At 43.2% G+C, this 17,486-nt stretch overlaps 2 protein-coding genes across 2 annotated transcripts; one reads left to right on the top strand and one right to left on the bottom strand.

Annotated features, from left to right (window-relative positions):
- Positions 1-4,006: 4,006 nt before the first annotated feature.
- On the top strand, positions 4,007-8,649 carry islr2 (immunoglobulin superfamily containing leucine-rich repeat 2). The gene is made up of 2 exons (XM_019876007.1): positions 4,007-4,232; positions 5,550-8,649. The coding sequence occupies exon 2, from the start codon at positions 5,559-5,561 to the stop codon at positions 7,671-7,673; it is 2,115 nt and encodes a 704-aa protein (XP_019731566.1). The 5' UTR covers positions 4,007-4,232; positions 5,550-5,558; the 3' UTR covers positions 7,674-8,649.
- A 1,206-nt stretch (positions 8,650-9,855) lies between these two features.
- On the bottom strand, positions 9,856-17,343 carry LOC109519396 (stimulated by retinoic acid gene 6 protein homolog). Its single transcript, XM_019875901.1, has 11 exons — positions 17,240-17,343; positions 16,033-16,112; positions 15,893-15,954; positions 15,592-15,754; positions 15,331-15,406; positions 14,951-15,084; positions 14,305-14,422; positions 14,005-14,106; positions 13,361-13,524; positions 12,353-12,490; positions 9,856-10,590 (listed from the first exon to the last, which is right to left on the bottom strand). The coding sequence occupies exons 2-11, from the start codon at positions 16,070-16,072 to the stop codon at positions 10,376-10,378; spliced, it is 1,212 nt and encodes a 403-aa protein (XP_019731460.1). The 5' UTR covers positions 16,073-16,112; positions 17,240-17,343; the 3' UTR covers positions 9,856-10,375.
- Positions 17,344-17,486: the final 143 nt, after the last annotated feature.

The following is a 17,486-nucleotide window of genomic DNA, read 5'->3' as shown; positions in this document are numbered from 1 at the left end:
TTAACATACTGTTGCAAACATTGTTTTTTGCAATTATTCCCCTTTAAGTCTTTTTTTTTTAAAATTTTTTTGCATTGTCAGTTAATGTATTGCCTCTGTCCACTGAAGAGCATGAATGAAAGGTTATATTTATTTATTTGAAAAATGTACATATATATGTATAGTCAACAAAATGTAGTAATACATGCTTCACCAAAACTGTCTATGATATATATGTATGGTGTGTGTGTGTGTGTGTGTGTGTGTGTGTGTGTGTGTGTGTATTTGTGTGTATAAAACAAGCACAGTAAAGATTTTGCTTTATTGTTGCAATAAAAAAAACATGAGAATCTAATTGGTCCAAGCAAGTGAATTCTCTATCCTGTGAGTGAGTGCTTCAGATTCACAATGTAACGGTGGATTTATTAATTTTTTTGATTATTATCAATTTATTTCACAACAAGCAGGAGCAATATGAGTGTACAGTTCATCTAAAAAGAGGTTTCAAACTATTTATTACCACTCCCGGTTGAAGTTCACGGTCAAATTAAATATCAAACAATTATACCTAATGTTTTTTTCTAAACAACCACATAGCTTAGCTTTTAAATTTCCCTATCTTAATGTTAATGTTCAATAGCATCCGTCTATGTTGCAACGGATTGAGCATACAGCCCAGCATCACATGTAGACAGACGATATAATGTAATACACATCTATACATATTTACTCGGTCATCTATTCTTTATCCTCTTTGCAGACTGACTAACATGCCATTATGCGTAGTGCCATACGGATGAGCTGAACCATATCAATAAACAGTATGCCCATATGTCTGTCCATCTTTGTTGCAGTGTGATAATTTTGTCAAAACTTTTCATAATTAATTTCAAAAGTGTGTTTTTATCAAGTACATAATGTAATACACATCTATACATATTTACTCGGTCAGCTATTCTTTATCCTCTTTGCAGAATGACTAATATGAATACCATACGGATGAGCTGAACCATCTCAATAAACAGTGTGCCTGTATGTCTGTCCATCTTTGTTGCAGTGTGATCATTTTGTCAAAACTGTTTTTATCAAGTAAAATGTTGTCATGGTACTTTTGGGGAGGGGATCCGGAAAGAATTAATGGTATTTCCATTCATTTCAATGGAAAAATGATTATTTGTGATTTGCCAGGCACCTCTGTGTATTTCCTGTTTTCTGTTTTGTGTGGTCGGTTGGCACTTAGGTCAGTCTCAACTGGGAAGTTGTTGGCTAACAGCATGTGATTATGTATAATGTTTGCTTGTTTTGCCCGTTGTTTCCATGTCAAGTCACATGAGGATGGCGCACAGAGAGACCTTGTATGTATTCTACGTCATCTTGTTGCGCAGAGGTTGGCTCATTGTTGTCGCTGTGAACTCACAAAGAAGTGAGACTACACTGTTTGTGCCACAACAACAAGAGTGTCGAAAGGGCGGGTCGCTGTGAACTCACAAAGAAGTGAGACTACACTGTGCCACAGCAACAAGAGTGTCGAAAGGGCGGACTTTCGATGCCATGAGGAACTTGCATTTGGGAAGCTTAGCCTTCATGATAGGATTGTGATTATTCTTGCTTGAATAAGCACATTGAAAATCCTCGCCCTGTTCACTGTCATCAGCTATAATTCTGTATGACGCCGCAAGACAGCCTGTTCTCTCTGCCACAAGGCCGGACGAGTGTAAATAGACCTTGAATCTCTGGGGGGGTCAGCCACTGATTACGGACAACAAATTGTCTTGTTTCCTGTGAACAGGAAGTGTGGGAAGGAAGTCGAGCTAAAGGATAACATTTGACAAAAAAACACATTTTGTTTCTTTCTAATGTCAAAACTACTTGTTTTGATTGCAATACACACTGGGATGACAGAAATCACTTCCACACCCAGTGAATGACGTAAATCCATGTTAGACAACATACGAGACTGGTATGTATGCTCTCATTATGTTAACCAGTGATGGGCTGTGCATTTGGTACGTGAGCCTTCAGTGGGCACCTCCTCCTTCTTAATCTACTTCTTCATTGCACCACAGACGAATTTGAAACCTTGTTGGAATTAATCTGAACTCTTATTGGTTAAAGAAACAGTTAAATCACTAGTATAGTTTACGTTACATTGGGCAGCATTACTGATTCAGAACAACCGACGCCGATTATATTGACATGGTATCCCATAGAGTCGAGGAGTGGGAAGTATAACGGGGGTTTTGGAGGGAAACTTCATTTTTTAAATGTACTTTTTTTTTTTAATCAAACCTAAAAAGTATTATATATTTTAAAAAAACATGAATTATATGTTTGCCACTTTAAACTGGGGGAGGAAATTGTGTGGGGTGCGGAGGAGAATGCTGGAAAAAAATTCGAAATATGGGGAAAAAAAAGACCCCCCCCAAAATTCACGAAAGTGTGTAACCTCGAATATGCAGGGGTCGACTGTAGTTTTAAGTTGTAATATTACCAATCATGACTAGATGGCAGACATGACAATGTTGCGCGTACACTGGGTCTTATGCTGCATTCGAGGAAGGTGGGAAGTCGGAATTTTCTGACCTCCCACCAGGAAGAGTGCAATAGAACGCCCCTTTGAACTGGGAGTTGCGAAGTCGACCCCCCGATTTCTGACGTCCGTCAAAAATGCCTCTCCCCATGGAAACACAAACCGTGAATCGCAAAAAATTGTGGCCGAATCCAGCATTTAAGTTGCCCATCCCTGATCTACAGTATGCACGTACGGGAAACATTGCTGTGAGCAGAAACGCTCCATAATGAACAGACTGAATTAAAAAAAAATTAAGAACTTTTTTTTAACAGCAGGGGTCGTTGTCGTCTTATATAACGGTTCCAATTGATACCGAACAGCTACACACCAACTAGACGTGTAGCGACGCCACATTTCAATCATTTCAAACCAATGGCACTGACCGCGTTATGAAAAATTCCCATACATGACACAGGTTGTGCCAGTGCACAAAACTGCAGTCCTAAAAAGCCATTTTGTCACCTGATCGGCTAAAATAGATACAATAAAATACAACTGGGATGATAATCATATATGTTTTAATTTAAACTGACGGAAATGTATGTCATAATATGTTTATTAGTGTGTTCGTGATTTTAAATTGGGTAGAAAGTGGGACTGAGAATTTGGTCAGGAATGTGGTGGGTGGGGAGTGGGGGGGGGGAAGCACAAGCAGGTGTAACTACACCATATCAACTGTAGATGTCACTGTTGGCTGAAAGAACTTGAAATTACGGTACAGGGTGTTAAAAAGGGTCATCCGCCACGACATAACGGTCACTTGCACGATATGTATTCCGATACAACTGTATAGAAATATCTGCTTTTATGAAAAAAAGGACCATATTCTGACAGAAATGAACAGCATCACATTGAGAGGTGTTTTAAAATTTGCTTCCCTTTTGTCGCTGAGACAGGCAAAAAACTGACTAATGCAGTGCAATTGTTAAAATGACTTTAGAATGTCACTTTTAAACAGTAAATTAACTGTCAACAAAACAGCATTATTATCATCGTTGTAAAGGCAGATCTCGTATTTGCTTTTATTTGATTTTACCTGTGTATAAAAGGAGCAGTGGAGTGTATTTACAAAATGGCATATAGTGCAGTACATTGCACGAATGTGATAAGAGTGGCGTTCATGTGCGGCAGGTGATTACATCGTTCAAACGGTCAATAGCATAAATTGTTTCAGACATATAGTTATATGTATGCGCGTTTAGTTTTTAGATGACTGGAAATGTTCAAGTCGTCTCGATTCCAGACACAAAGGGGCTGCAGGAGAGCCAAATGGGGTCAAAGATTAAGTTTAGATCTGGCTAATTAATTAATCATCAAACGCTTCAATTATGAATTTGTTTGGAGGACGCCGAGCTGCTGTATCTTTAATAGCGAAGAGGCGGGCGGGATGTGGGAGAGGCTGCGCGCTCCCGACGACTGCTTTGCCGGCTGCTCGGCGACGGGTGCGCGCGCAGAGGATCCGACACTCGCAGCAGAAAGAGAGGGAGAGTGGGGGGGGATTCACCCACGGACCGCAAACTGCTCACTGGGACGAAAAACATGTTGCCTCCATCGCTCCCATCGCTGCAAAAGTCGTATGAAATGTGCTACTCGTGAGATTTTTCTTGCACTTCTGAATTTTTTTTGACTCAAAAGTAGACTGTGATTAATTGGAAGCGGAGTTGAAGTTACCACTGGACAGGTAAGTCCATTCAAAATTCCATTTATGAGGCAGTTCATGGCGAAAGGAAAAAATGCACAGGGTAGATGAATTGCTTAAAAGAAAGGAAATGATGGAGATAGCAGATAACATGACATGTCACTTTAAATGACACCATGTGCTGTGAGCTCATAAACCTCTTTTTTTAAAAACAAAATGCATTTTGAGTGTTTAGTTTTGCTTCAACTCGAATATAATTTGAAATTTGTTTTTAGTGTGTCTGCATCAGCAGTTCCAATCAGTTTTTTTTTAAATGCAAGACCCAAAATAATTGGTGTGAATGTGAGTTTGGATGCTTGTTTATCGAAATGTCCCTGCCTTGAAAATGACTGGCGACCTGTCCAGGGTGGACCCCACTTCTTGCCCAAACCTAAGCATAGGCTTCAGTTCACCTCCTGACCCAATGACATCAACCGTTATAGAAATTGGATGGTTGATGGATATCTTGTATGAATTTTAAATGGTCAGCACTGTGGTTGTGTTGGGCTGTCTCACTGTTTGGAGGCTCGAGGTTCAAATATCAGATGCAACCATGTGTGAACTTTCTATATTTTCCTCACGCTTGTACTCTATTTTTCACCACATTCCAAAACATGCATGTTAAGGTCATTGAAGGTTAAATTGTCCGTAAAATTGTGGCTATGAATGGTTGTTTGTCGATAGACCCTTAATACACTCAATCAAAAACAATTTGGGTCAAAAAATGGGCCAACCCGCTACTTGGGTTTGTATTTGACCCAACGTTTTGTTCCCAACACACACACAAGTTTTGTTTTAATACACACACAAAAAAAAAAAAAACGTGGGTCAAATTGATCCAAATAGCAGGTCGGTCCAATTTTTGAGCAAAATTGGGCTATTTTTGACCCAGTAGTATGAAGAGTTTACCCAGCCATTTGCCCAAAGTCAGCTGGGGTTGCACCGAAGAGCTTCCGAAAATAGAACGATGTGATTTGGTTACTTTTATTGCACATTTCTGTTGCTCTTGTACTCTTTAAATAGTATGGGCAAAAACAACCCAATTTCGGGTCAAAAAAGGGACTGACCGGTCAATTTGTCCCTTTTTGGGCAGTGGGAGGTTATAAATAAAAAATTTAAAAAGCACTTTTTTTTTTTTTTTTGCATAAAGAGTTGAATGAACAACCCAACTTTGCCTTGTTTTGTGCAAAAAAAAAACTGAAAAGTTGGGTCATTTTGGGTCCTTTTGTGATCCATAATTTTTAACATAACATAAATTTATAACTTAATGTGCTTAAATTTCTGGATCCAAATCAGCAGGTTTTCTTGAATTGCTTGCAGGTGCAGAAAATGGTGCCAAAGCTCGTGGCGCTCGCGGCTTTGTGGCTGACGCTGCTGGCCAAGGTGCGCTGCTGCCCGGAGCAGTGCACCTGCCAGGACAAATTCGCCCACCAGTTCGCAGACTGCGCTTACAAAGACCTGCTGGCCGTGCCCGTGGGTCTGCCCTCTAACGTCACCACCGTGGGCCTCTCGGCCAACAAGATCAAATCTCTGAAAAGCAAAAGCTTCGTAAATATCACCCAGGTCACATCTCTCTGGCTGGCCCACAACGAAATTGTCTCCATTGAGACGGACACGCTGGCCCCCTTGATTCAACTGCGCAACCTGGACATCAGCTACAACAAAATCGTCAACTTTCCATGGGAGGACTTGCTGAATCTAACCGCCTTGCAACTTCTCAAAATGAACAACAACGAGATGGTGAACCTCCCCAAGGACGCCTTCTCCACGCTCAAAGATCTGCGCTCGCTGCGTATCAACAACAACAAGTTCACCACCATCGTTCAGGGTACCTTTGCCGCTCTGTCCTCCATGTCCCACCTGCAGATCTACAACAACCCCTTCTCATGCTCCTGCAGCCTGGAGTGGTTGAGGGACTGGATCTCCACGACCAAGATCTCCGTCCCCGAGCCAAATTCGATTCTGTGCGAGGCTCCCGAGGACCTGAAGGGTGTCATGGTGACAAAAATCCCCAAGCTGGACTGTCAGGTTCCTGTTGTCACGATCACGTTCCAACCCGACATTGGCAGCGTAGAGTTGGTTGAGGGCTCCACGGTGGTCTTGAACTGCGAGACCAAAGGAAGTCCAACACCGCTGGTTAGCTGGGAGGTCATTGCAGGGAATCAGAACTTCCTGTTCCCTTTGCCCTCCACGAGCGAAGCCCACGACCTGCCAATCAACGATAAGACCACCAACAGTCACTTCCTGGTTTTTCAAAATGGCACCCTGGTCGTCCCTCGCCTGACTAAAAAGGAAGACGGGAATTACACCTGCCTGGCGATGAACGATCTGGGCAAGGCCGAGAGCACGGTCAAACTGTCCCCGGCGGCGAACAAAAAACACGTGGCAGTGGATTCCACTGTGGACAAGATCCGCCCATCCTACAACAAGCCCACTCAGCCCAAGAACTCCAAAAACAACGTGATCAACTGGACCAAGGACAGGACCAAGATCATGCCAGACGGTCCCTCAGACAAAGAAGACGGCACCCACAAGGAGTGGGTTTCCAAAGACCCCGTGTTTACCAGCAAGTGTGGCGTGCGAGACGGCAGCGAATACGTTTCCAACCACGCCTTTAACATGAGCCTGGACGACCTCAAGCAGTACACCTTCGATTTTGGCGTCATCGCCCTGGAGGTGTCGGAGACGGAGGCCAGGGTCAAGCTGAACCCGCTGCAGCTCGCCCGCAGCAAATCCAACCTTCACCTGAGCCAAAGTGACATCGCCGACACGGTGGTGAGAGAGCCCGTCGGTCTGTACAAGTCGGCCTCGGAGAAAGCCGGTCCGGATATGCTCTACATCTGCGTGGACACAGGAAACGGACACTCCCTCATCAAGTGGTCTAACATCGAAGAAGGGGTCAACTCCTATCACTTCACCGGATTACACCCTGGCACCAACTACACTCTTTGTCTCACGTACGGGGGACAAGACTGTCAAGTCCAAGTGGTCTTCACAACCAGGAAGAAGATCCCCTCTCTTCTCATTATCGTGGTGGTGAGCATTTTCCTCCTGGGCCTGGCCACGGTGCCCCTCCTGGGGGCCACCTGCTGCCACCTTCTCTACAAATACCAAGGGAAGACCTATAAACTCATCATGAAAGCGCACAATCCCGACCAGATGGAGAAGCAAATGACCGGAGACTTCGATCGGAGGACGTCCTTCGTGGAATCCGAGAAGACCTTCAACCCCAGCGAAATGGGCGAGGAAGGTGGAGAGCCTCCCGAGGGAGAGGGTGAAGCCGAGGGCAGCTTGGCGACGGAATCCCTCCCCGGGTCTTCATCCAAGACCAACCAGGAGGAGTTCGAGGTGGGCTCTGAGTACAGTGACAGACTCCCGCTGGGAGCGGAGGCCGTCAACATTTCCGAGGAGATCAACGGAAACTACAAGCAGCCAAGCCGCTGAGAGCCTTGTAAGATCCCCCTTCCTTTTAATCCACAAATACTTATTTTATTTTCCTTTATTTTTAACCTCAGAAAAAAAACCTCGCCTGTCACTGAGAGTGTAAGAGTCTCTTGTAATTTTAAACAACGTCTTTACGCACCAAAAGAGGCGCTAATTCAACTGCGCAGAACAGCGACTGGATTAAAAATTCGGCAATTTCTCTGCCGGTTTTTCCCAACGTTTACTAAACAGCGGCACATATTTTACATTCGAAAAATGTCACGGCACAAACGATACAGTCACAAAGCGTAGCGTTCGACGGATTCACATTAAAAAAAAAAAAAAGCTGTCACGGCGTGTCGCTGGCACAGTTAGATAAACAAATGTATATTACCGTGAATAGATAAATACATCGGATCAATTATGCGATATGTGACGCGGCATAGTGGTTGGGAATCACTGTTTTCGAGCACAAACAAATGCAAAAAAACAAAAAAAAAGCCAAATTAAGTGCATTGTCTCCGTAGGGATCAATCTTTTACAGACATTTTTAATTATCCGGTTGAAAAAGAAAGGCTCAGGTAATATTGCCGCACGGGTGCGAAACATCATGTCAAAAAAAAAAAAATCCGCCACACGGCTCCGAGGAGACTTTACTCTGGATTTTTAATCTTTCAAATGTTTACCTATTTACATCTCATCCTACGCGACGTGATGCTTTAAATGTGCGATTGATCAAGCGAGCCATCTATATCATCCATGGCATGATGCTGTTTTATTACTCGTGTGCTTTTTTTCTAATACCCGTGTAGTCCTCCTAGATGACTTTATATTTTGATGTTAGATGCTGTCAATCTGTACTGTGAACCATGTACATTTTTAATGTTCGGGTGAGTTTCTATGAAGCCCACAAAACAAAAGGACGCACGAGAGCGTCCGTCGGCTTCTTTGTTCTTGTACTTTAATGCCGAGTGATTTTTTTTTTTTTTTGGTGAAATATGTAAAACGGAAAGAAAACGTGATCTTTGAAGATTTTTTATATAATTTATTGTAAGTGGAATTAATAAAACATTTGAAAAAAAGGGCATCTATCGAATTTTTATTTATTTTGCAGACAAATAACGACAAATGTGTAATTGTAAATACGGTGAAGAAACTGCATTTTAATGGTGCAGTGTTTTTTTGTAATTATTTTTAATGGCTGTTAAATGTGAAATTAAATGTGTGTACCTGCTATGTGGATAAACGTTCCCTTCCTATTCACATAGACCAGGGGTCCCCAACCGCCGGTCCGCGGGGCATTTGGTACCGGGCCGCACAATAAGAACTTACATTATTTCCGTGGTATTTATTTTGGAATACGAAAAATATTTTATTTTGAAAAATTACCCGACTCTCCGTTACATCCGTTTGTGTCACTCTTGACGCATGTCAAACTACGCTTCTCCGTCACGTGACTGATTACGCTTCAAAACAAAACGCTGGAGCTTGCTAAATGAGTAGAATAAACTGCTGGAGATCGCAAATGACGGGGCCTTAAAAGTACGTTCGAGACAACAACTCTGCCGGTGTTGTGGATTCAAGTTATGGCTGAATACTCTGAGATCGCCACAATAGCACTGTTGCTATTTCCGACATGCTACCTGTGTGAGGCGGGGGTTTTGTGCAGCAACGGCGACTAAAACAAAATTATGAAGTCGACTCGACATAAAGCACACACTTCAGGTGTCATTGTCTCCTATTACCCCGAGATGGGACCGCCCGGTTGTAGAAAATCAACCTCGGGGCTCGCACTGATTCAGCATTGTGGTGAGTTGACATTTTCATGCACTTTGAATTTGCGTTGTATCGTATTTTGAAGGCATGAAACATTACCATAGCGATCAGAGTGTTGCAGCCAGATTAGACGCTCCTCGTGTTTATTATTATCTCTGAAAAACACCAGTGTTCATGCAGCTCTTACCATATTATTTTGTAGTATTTATCCGCCACACCTTAAATGCCAGTCCGTGAAAATATTGTCTGACAAAAACCGGTCCGTGGGGCAAAAAAGATTAGGGACCCCTGACATAGACGACACACTCGTATTTTCCTTCTTTGTTTTATTTTAATAGTGAGGATTTTCACTTCAAATTCGACATTTGGCAAATAAATGCAAAAATATCTCTCTCAAGTCAAACAGAGAGGTGACAGCAACAACAGGCTGCAATACAAATGTTTCATTTTTTTTTGGGTCATTCCCAACTCCGCGTTATTTGTAATCACACAAAAATTGATATGCAATAGGAAATAAGTGCGCAACTGACAACCCAGTCTAAGAAACAGGATTCTGTAAATGTATAAATAGTCAGGTTCTGGAATAAATACCCTCTTGAAATGGTGTTTAGCACATTCATGTGTTGACTTTGGGTCATTTGCGTGATCTGAAGTGACAACATACTGATTCGCCTTATATTTTGAGGAGAGGCAAATAAGTGGTATTGAAGTAAATGCGTGGAGGGTTGCTCATCATGGTGGTGAGGTGCCTACAGCAGCTCCTCCCCTATAACTGGAGACTGTGAGGCCCCCCCTCACATGTTCCCCACCGGGAGACAACATGATGCGCAGAACAAAGCAGAGAATGGGAGGACAAGAGGCACTGATCTCTACCTGCGCAACTATACAAGGAGCAGAAAAAAAAACCCACAACAGGACTATCATTTATTCAGACAGGCCCCCATTGTTCAGTTGCAGGCGGCCGCCTCGGCCTCCTTCTTGCTGCTGCCCTTCAGGCTCCCGTTGACAAAGCTCTCGGTGGCCACGCGCTGCTGGAAGTGCTTCCTGGTGCCCACCACGGACGGGTTGTTGACCAGCGTGTAGAGGAGCTGCCAGTGGCCCCGGGCTCGCTTGGCACTGGGCACTTTCAGATGCTTTTTCTCCTGCTGGACCAGCTGGATACCTGAAGACATACAAGAGCGTACCATCAATATTGTATCAGCCCAAAATATTGTATGAGCCCAAAACACTTAAATATAAAACATATTTTACATCACCTTGAAAATAAATAGCTTTCAGATGACTTGCTTTCAGCACAGCAAAAACACAAGAGTCATTCTGTTAGCAACTCAGGCTAAACTGCTTTCAATACTCGAGATGCATCACTTCAATTTACAGTATTTTGTTCATACCAAATACTCCTTTCCTGTTAAACCAAAGCTTTGGCATCCTTGGTGTTATAGAACAAGTACATAAATGTGCCGGGAAGCTACGGCTAAGTGACATTTTTGACTGGGAATGTGCTGGGATTACTGTAAACATTCAATGGGCACTACACCTGCAACACAAAACAAGATAGAAAAGCTGGATCCCAAAAAAATGGCACTTCCATGTAGTTCCCTCAAATTCAATGTGAAAACCGAATATAATAATTTGGCTCAGTAAAGTCAAAACTCATTCATTACAACCAAGGTGCATATTTTGTTCTTTGAGTTTGTCAAAACAGCCTTGATAAAGCTGAACTGCCCCCTCCCCTTTAATATCCATCTTCTGTATTAGCTCTCTTTGCAGGTGTACCTAATATGGCGGTCAGCGGTAAGTGCGTCTCTTCTCTTCTACAGTATAGAACTAACAATAACATTTGAAGGCCTCAGAGGACCACATAGATATGATGGGAGCGATAATAATAGAAAGCAATCATTGTAATCCTCTTGGCATGATGGAAACACGTGCGCACACGCACACACGCACACACACACACACACACACACACACACACACACACACACACACACACACACACATACACACGCACGCACACGGGCGTCACCATTAACACACTGAAAGTGTCAGTCCCTCGACGGCATGAATAGTAACTAGGCAATTAGCGCAGTTCATCTGCGTAATCGCTTCCAAAAGAATCCATCTCTGTAATACAACACATTATTGTTATTATAACATAATTCATTAAGCAAGCAGGGACATTTTTTTTTTTTTTTTTTTTTTTTTTTACATCTAAAGAGCCCTGATGTAGTTTTCCATTTACGGCTCACTTTATTGGGCGACCTCCTCATTTATCAGTGATTTATTCTCCTCTCCGATCCACAATCAGGCCTCGAAGTAGTTCTTTCTATTCTTTAAATAACACATGAGAACTGCTAATCATGTTTGGCCATAGCGGGCACACCGATGGAACCGCTGAATACTTGATGACAAATTTTTATTGAGACCATAAGCGGCAGGACTGTGAATTATTCCACGCATGACTCAATTTGCTCCTCACATATTAAATCAGCTCGGCTTTCATTTCTGCGGCACGTGCGAGACACTGTCCTGATGGGATTATGTTTCGGAGACCTGCTGCTGAATGCTCAAGCGTCTCCGGACGAATCCGAGGGGGATTCGTTGCAAAACTGGATCTTCCTATTAAAACAAATCTGTCCTGTTATCTCACTTAGAATAATTCTGGGAGCCTTTCAAAAGTCAACAAGTGACAGTAATTTGATGTGAAGGTTTAGGTCGGATACAAAAGTCCACAAGTCATCCATGAACCCTTTCAGGGACAGCGGTTACTACAGTGGACAGTTTATCATGTTATCAGGTTATAGGGTGCATTAATGACATCAAATGATGAGAAAAAAGAGGATGCTTTCCGTAAAAAAAACATTCTACATGAGCTCAGTTATGTATGCTATGCTTTTGGTTTTTCTCGAAGCGCTACACACCCTCTTCGGCGTCCCGTGACCTCTGCACGACGTCGTTGTTCTGGCCTGCAGACAGCAGCAGCATCCCGCAGAAAGCCTTCATCACAGGGTGGGACTGGCTCACCTCAATCTTCAGATAATGAGCGTAACAGCGGTAGGCTGCAGACACACACAGGAGGCGAGGCGGGCAGGGTGGGGGGGATCACTAAACATGCATCGCAGCCCTCCATGTTAGCTTTGAGGCAATCACACATAATGACCATACAATCATTCTCCCCCACCCACCCCCCTCCTTTTTTTAGCACCTGCTTTTGCTGACAACAAATGTCTTAAATCCGCCGCCATTTCAGAGAACCAAGTGCAATTAGAGTCCCTATGGCACAGCACTGCAAACGGTTGCTCAAGAGAAAATGGCTTCCTTTTTCGACATTTCCATTGAAATGGACAAAAGCCGAAGTGCTCCATGAATCGTGACCTACATGCAAAAACTTAGTCTGTTTGGAATTCCTATATGTGTCTTAATCTCAACTTGTTAAGCAGTACATCATATTTTTTTACGTAGTGCATAATGTACAGTCAAACCTCGCTTTTCGAACGTCTCTGTCCTCGACCAAATCGGTTTTTGATCAAAAATTTAGAGTTTTTTTTATGCCTCGGATTACGACCGAAAATCGGTTCTCGACCAAACTGAGCGCACTTGAATGCGCCACTTGACTCCTTTTTTTTTTTTTTTTTTTTTTTTTTTGCCACTTGACTCCTCTCGCCTTCCTTACATGAGAAAGTGACGCTTCCTCGGGTAGACGAGGAAGTGGCGCTTCCTCGTGTAGCATTCCATTGTGAGCAGACGTGTTCAATAAAGATTTTTTAAAAAAGAGCATGGTTTTGGTTTTCGAACAAATCGGTTTTCGAACAGCCTTCTGGAACGGATTATGGTCGAAAACTTAGGTATGACTGTATTTAATTGTTGTTGTTTTTTTTTTTTAATGCAGGTGGTTGGCACATTTCCATCCGGGATGCCAAGAGGCTTACCTGGATCAAATGCCTCCACATTTCTGTTCAGAAGGCTGATATCCATGCGTCCCATGTGAACAATGTTGAACAAGGCTGTGATGATCATACGCCAGACAGCGAGCAGCACCCCGATGAGAACATTGACTGGAAACAGCAGGTAGGTCAGCAGGAAGAGGTTGCCCCTATTCGAGAAAAGGCGACTGAGATTCGATACAAGGAAAGGAGCACCTGAAAGAAGAGTCTAAAGCAGGGGTCACCAACACGGTGCCCGCGGGCACCAGGGAGGACTACATGAGTAACCCGCGGGCCTCTTCCCAAAAATAGTTCACCAGTTTTGAGACACTGTGACTCTCCAGGGATATTGTAGAAACGACCATTTCAAAATGTCAACACTGGCAGATATTTCGAATAAAGTGTGGTCAATTGATATTTATCCGTTTCATCATTACTGTGGGAAATCGCTAATGTGTTCAGTGTCTTCTCAGAAATGAGTGTCATTCGTCATGACAGTAATTATAACATCGGTACAATAATCTATCGGTAGAATCATCAATTCTCAAAATATTCAATAGCCCAATTCCTCAGAGGAAGTGTTGAACAAAGTGACTTTATATCATGACTTTGGTTTTCCTGCATTTGTTTTCATCAAAACTCCGCATTACCTGTTGTCAAGGTCTCGCGTGCCAGCCACCCTTTTGATAAAACAAAACCTGGAAGTGATATGCTGAATCAGCACAGCCAGGAGAATCATCAGCCAGAAAGGCCTAGAGGGACAAAGTCAACAATCAAACACTTCCCGTAATGTCCATTAAGAGACACACTTCACATTATATTTGCATGTCAAGCACAAGCGGCCTCACGCAGACCGAATGACTTTTTTTAAAATTTTTTTTTTACCTTCCCTCGTCACTTTCTTGAATTTCATACTTGATTAGATTGTGAGTTACAATGTTTGGTCTCACCACATGCTCCACAGGAGCTGAAACAGGAACAAGTTCTGTCCGTGTAGGATGGGCATGATAATGAGGAAGACAGCAATGAGAAGACAGAGGAAGAACACCATGGTTTGTACAATCATGCCTACAGTGGGAAGAGAGATGGCAGCATGAGTGGATCCGACCACAATCCGAGCGAGTCCTTCGTAGGTTCTGACTATGCCAATTGCTAGAATACGTATACTACCATAAATAAAATAAAATGAGACAATAGACCCACTACAAACACCGACACAACTGAACGAGATCCAATACAGAGCTTTTTTCTGTATTTTGAACGTTTATTCTTGTACAGGGTGTTCGGAAAAAAAAAAAAAACCTGAACCGGTTGCCAACCAATCGCAAGGCACACAGAGATGAACAACCATCCGCGCTCACACTCACACCTCGGGACAATTAGAGTGTTCAGCCAGCAAGTCCCTGTTTTTGGAATGTGGGAGGAAAGTACCCGTAGAAAACCCACGCAGGCACGAGGAGAACATGCAAACTCCACACAGGAAGGTCGGAGCTGGAATCGAACACTGCACCTCTGCACTGTGAGGTCGACACGCTAACCACCCGATCACCGGGCCGCATATTCGAATGTAGATTTTATTTAATCTTTCAACCATACCGATGCAGATGTGAGCCGCCGTGAAGCTGGTGTATCCCATCCAGCAGACCAGAGCTGGCCGGGAAGCCCGAATACTTCTCTGGCAGTTATAAACATTATAGATATCTCCCCTGTACAGCCCCTTCAGGTTGGACCTGCAGAATAAACGCATACGAGGAGAGCAATTGACTGTAATGGTGGAACACTTCATTCATTTTAATAGCCCTTTTCATATCTTGCAGCAGTTCATGCAGAATAAATGTTCGGTTACGAGTCCATTATGTTCGCATAATACCCGCGTGTGCTTTTGTATTATAATGACAGAATCACAATGTCAAGCTGGCTCCTGCAAAATCGAGGCAAAGAAGGCTAGGAAAGGATTTCACAGTGTCTTTTCTTACCGATGGAGGACCATGGACCTCATGAACATTGCCAAGTTGACGAGCGTTGACAGGGTCATCGCTGAGATGTAGCATACTGCCAGAAAAACAAAATGCTGCATTAATATTGTGCGCCTCTTGCATATTGTTGGTTTTGTATGAAAGGGATGTGCCAGTCTGAAACATGTCATTCTGTTTAGAAGCTGCCAGTAATGCTGTCATATTCATCTGGAGAAAATGTTGGTTCGTGAATTAATTTTCACGCCTGGTGGTCTCACTCACCCTCGACGCACCAAATGTAATAGATTACGATTCGGACCACTTCTTGTTTATCAGGAGAGAGCATGATCCTGAAACCGGCTAAAACGTTGGCAATGTCTTCATCGACTCCCATGCGGGCGATTTGGAGCGTCGGCACCACGGCCACGATTAGCAGCAGGCCCACCTGAAATAGGAAACATTTGTTTGAATCAATGTTACGCTGCTAGGTGCAAATTAACGGAGACGGTGGGAAAGGAAATCACTCTTGCCACTATCACTGACATGAAAATAACAATACAACATCACAGTATCCACGAGTTACCTGATAAAGTGTGATGAACGACACCACACCAGATATGGCCAACTTTAAAGGGAACCTAAAAGCTGTTTAGAAAGGTAAACAGTCAATGCTGCAATCAGGAGGACCGACATTAACGACAAAAAGCCAAAGTGACACTTCACCTTCCTCTGGCGTATAAATGTACGATTTTACAGCATCCATGATTCTGTGAGGCAGCTTGGGCGTCTCTGAGCTTGATATTCTGCAATGAAAGGTGAACACAATGACAAAATTACCGTATTTTCCGTACTATAAGGCGAACCGAAAAGCATTCAATTTTCTCAAAAGCCTTATCATCCGATGCGCTGTTGAGAAAATTGCGCTTTCTATATGGGTCAATATTCTGATTTCTTGGACGTAGTATTTTAAATGTTCAGTAAAGCGCTTTGTCACAGCCGCAGTGGTTGCGAAAGCTGTATTGTATTGTATTGTATTCTCTTTAGGGCAGCCCAGTGGACCAGTGGTTAGTGCGTCGACCTCACAGTGCAGAGGTACTGGGTTCAATTCCAGCTCCGGCCTCCCTGTGTGGAGTTTGCATGTTCTCCCCGGGCCTGCGTGGGTTTTCTCCGGGTACTCCGGTTTCCTCCCACATTCCCAAAACATGCATGGCAGGCTGATTGAACACTCCAAATTGTCCCGAGGTGTGAGTGTGAGCGCGGATGGTTGTTCGTCTCTGTGTGCCCTGCGATTGGCTGGCAACCGGTTCAGGGTGTCCCCTGCCTACTGCCCAAAGACAGCTTGGATCGGCTCCAGCACCCCCCGCGACCCTTGTGAGGATAAACAGATCGGAAAATGAATGTATTCCGTTTAGCGTAGCTCCATTTAGTGGATGCATAAATCAACCGCAGCCACTATTGTAGCTTCTATTTTATGTGCCTTATCATGCAGTGCGCCCTATAAATGAAAACAGTTTCAAAAGAGGCCATTTATTGAAGGTGCGCCTTATATTCCAAAGCACCTTATAATACGGAAAATACGGCATGCTGTGAAATTTTTCTAAAACTGACTGAATGACCAAATAACTGGTAAATAAGAGTGGGCACATAGTTTCTATTTCTACTCTGACTTTATAACATCTTTGCCAGTCATTTATCCCCAAAGGAAGATATAGAAGAACTGACCGAGAATGACAATTCAGCAAGAAAAAAAAACAGGCAACCTGTTTCCTGTTGATACCATGCCTAGAATCTGTCCCGAGTTCTTATTGTTTGTTTTGTTTGATAACTCTGCGCGTTAATCAAGCCATTCTCATACGGTCGGATCCTGTGTGCACACGTTTGTTTGTTTTTGATATGAGCAACACATATAGGACATAGAGGGTACAGTAACCTGATTTTGATGTGCTTCTTCCTCTTGAGCAGCTTCTTCACATAGTCATTGTAGTAGCTGCTGTTCAGATCCTATGAATGACGTGCGAGGACGAAATAACAAAAGTTCAACCTCAATCACATTGAGGAGTCAATTTGAAAAAGTTCAAGTTCAAGGAGCTGGTGACCCACAATAGCATATCATTGTCCCCCCCCAAAAAAAGTTTTCTTGCTTGCTTGAAATGCCAAACCAAGTAAGTTTAAATTAT

Source organism: Hippocampus comes, unplaced genomic scaffold (genome assembly GCF_001891065.2).
Source record: "Hippocampus comes isolate QL1 unplaced genomic scaffold, H_comes_QL1_v1.1 scaffold142, whole genome shotgun sequence".
In the NCBI taxonomy this organism is placed as follows: Eukaryota; Metazoa; Chordata; class Actinopteri; order Syngnathiformes; family Syngnathidae; genus Hippocampus; species Hippocampus comes.
The sequence above is the reverse complement of the archived record's forward strand: the minus strand, read 5'-3'. Positions and strand labels throughout refer to the sequence as shown.